This window comes from Monoraphidium neglectum (assembly GCF_000611645.1).
Source record: "Monoraphidium neglectum strain SAG 48.87 unplaced genomic scaffold scaffold03925, whole genome shotgun sequence".
Classification (NCBI taxonomy): Eukaryota; Viridiplantae; Chlorophyta; class Chlorophyceae; order Sphaeropleales; family Selenastraceae; genus Monoraphidium; species Monoraphidium neglectum.
The window spans coordinates 2,021-4,520 of NW_014009704.1; the positions used below are offsets into that span (position 1 = coordinate 2,021).

The 2,500-nt window shown below is 62.9% G+C and overlaps 1 protein-coding gene across 1 annotated transcript in view; it reads left to right on the plus strand.

The window, feature by feature from the left end:
- MNEG_13595 (Blue-light photoreceptor PHR2) overlaps nt 1-1,387 on the plus strand; it is a gene marked incomplete at both ends in the record, with an annotated part of 3,163 nt that extends 1,776 nt beyond the window's left edge. Inside the window, 3 exons of the mRNA XM_014037933.1 lie at nt 316-457; nt 774-939; nt 1,239-1,387. Coding sequence (XP_013893387.1) covers nt 316-457; nt 774-939; nt 1,239-1,387 — 457 coding nt within the window. The remainder of the gene's footprint in view (nt 1-315; nt 458-773; nt 940-1,238) is intronic.
- Nucleotides 1,388-2,500: the final 1,113 nt, after the last annotated feature.

Below are 2,500 nucleotides of genomic sequence, written 5' to 3' on the forward strand. Positions count from 1 at the left end.
AAGGTGCGCGGGCTGTGAGGTTGTGTTTGCGCCTGTGAGGGGTGGGGGGAGCAGGGGCGGCCACAGCCTGTTTGGAGGCAGCGGCTGGGCGGCAGCAAGCACGCGCAGCGGTGATAAAATAACACCGGTGCTTGACAAATCGCAACGTCAACATTATTTCTCGCGGGCGTTTCAAACGCCAAGTGTGCAGGATGCTGTCTTCGTGCACTCATCCGGTCAATCCGGTCTTTGCGCTCAGCAGCCCGCCCCTTCGAACAAACAGTCGTTCCAGCATCCGCGGCTCTGCCCCGCAACGCCCGCCCCCCGCCCCCGCAGCGCCATCGCCCCAGGGGACCTGCCGACCCTGGCGCAGCTTGGCCTGCGCCGCGCCGCCCTCCAGCGCGCCCGCGCGGACACGGCCGCGGCGGGCGCGCGCCTGCGGGGCGGCGGCGAGCGCGACGCGCTGGCGCACGTGCAGGTGCGTGGGGTGAGGGGAAGAGGACGGCTGGTCCTCACCACTGGTGCAAGGGGTGGACACTCGCGTGCAGAGTGCTTGGTGCATGTATCGACAGGGGTATGCGATGTTTTATCAGCTTGCGGCGTCGCGCCACACTCAATCTTCTGAGGACGGGCTTGCCTTCCGTTGGAGAGCGACTGAGGGGTCTCGGGAGTCGTCTCTGCAGGCGGCCACCCCCTGACTGTGCCATGGACGAACCCACGCCGCTGACCGGGTCATTAGTCATTGAGCAACCCGTCCACCTCACCAAACGACGCATCGCCCCCCTTGCAAACAGGCCTTCGCACGCGAGGTCCAGCAAGGCGGCGCGGCCGCGCGCCCCTCCCCTGCGTTTGCGGGCAGGGTGGCCCCCTGGCTGGACGTGGGCTGCCTGTCGCCGCGCAGCCTCTACCACGCGCTGCAGGGCCAGCTGGCGCCGCACGGCGACGGCGCGCAGCGAGGCGGTGAGCACCGCACCGGCCTTGCCGTCGCGCAGTCTGTTGGTGGCTCACCTGGACGTGCATTCCGTGATCCGGCTGCCTGCAGTAGTGCTGCATCGTTTCATTCCTTGGAACCCCTCTGCAAGCGCACCGCTTGGGCCTGTTGGTGATTTGGGTGGGTCAGCGCCAGCAGGGCGGGGGGCCTTGCTGGCACCCGCGCCCAGGCCTCGAGGCGCGTCGCGCCGCCCACCGCCCCCTCGCTGCAACTGCCTGGAAAACACTGAGTCTCAAAATGCACGTGCACACGCCTGTGTGCCCTGCAGGCTTGTCGTGGCTGCTTTTTGAGCTGATGTGGCGCGACTTCCACCGCTTCCTGCGCTTCAAGGCGGCGGTGACGCAGGGCCAGTTGGCCGCGAGGCAGGCTCCAGTGGACGCCACACCGGGCTCACTCCCCCTCATGGCAATGGCGTGAGGCGGCCCTGCTGCGCATCGATGGAGTGGGGAGGCGGGGGTTGGGTCGTTGACCACCACCTGTCTAGCGAGTGCAGGAGCGTGGCTGCAGCGGCTGTGGAGCAGTTGCGTGCTCTGGGGAGAGCACTCAAGTTCATTGTTGCGGATCAATGTCATTGCGCTCAGAGGTGTGGCGACGAATACCCATCACAGTTGCTTGCAGGGCATCTCCGGCTGCTCCTGTGACCGCAAGAAATGGCTAGTGTTGGCGTGCGGGAGCGGCCTCTAAAGTGTCTGGATGACTGTAGACTGCACCGCCAGTGCTCCCTGCCTGGTACAGCACGTTAAAGCGCTGCGCATGAGCTTATCGCACAGGTGTGCGAGAATGTACAATGTGTCAGTGTCTCCAACCCCTTACCAATAATTACCTGCAACACATACTCGGGGACCTTATCTCCAGGGGAATGGCAGCTTTCCTATCAACTCAACACTAGCAACCCAAAAGACCAAAGGCAACGGGGCTGCTGGGATTGCTGTCGCTCCAAACATGACCATCACATCTTTGAAATCAGTCACATTGCATAAATATCCTGCAGCATTACAGGTGCAGGCACCTGGAGACATGGGTGGTGCAGATGGATGCCACAAACACACCGAACAGAAGTGCAGTAGGTGCAGCAGCTGCCGCCGCTCCTGCCCCAAGAGCTCAATTAGCGAGCACGAAATTGATAATCGGATCTGATTTGTGTGACACTTCGTGATTGAGCGTTTTTGGGCGTCTTCGGCGTGGCTGGGACGTGGGCCGAGGCCCGAGGTCGCGCTGGGCGAGCCCATCCGACTAGAATAGGCCACCTTTCTTACATTACTGGACAATCAATAGCATCGTTCATCAGTCTGCTGCGTAATGATGCGCAGCGTGCTGGGGAAGATGCTATGGACGCAGGCAGCAGCACTTCTGCTGCTGGCAACATGTGCTGTTGGCAGCGTGCACGGGACGCGTGTTGCGATCATCGGTGATTTTGGTGACGGCAGCGCTGCTGAGCTGGCAGTTTCGCAGATGGTCAAGTCGTGGGACACCCCGCAGCCGCTGGTGCGTGCGCAGCAAGCGTTGAACAGCACGCCGCCGTGCTCCATG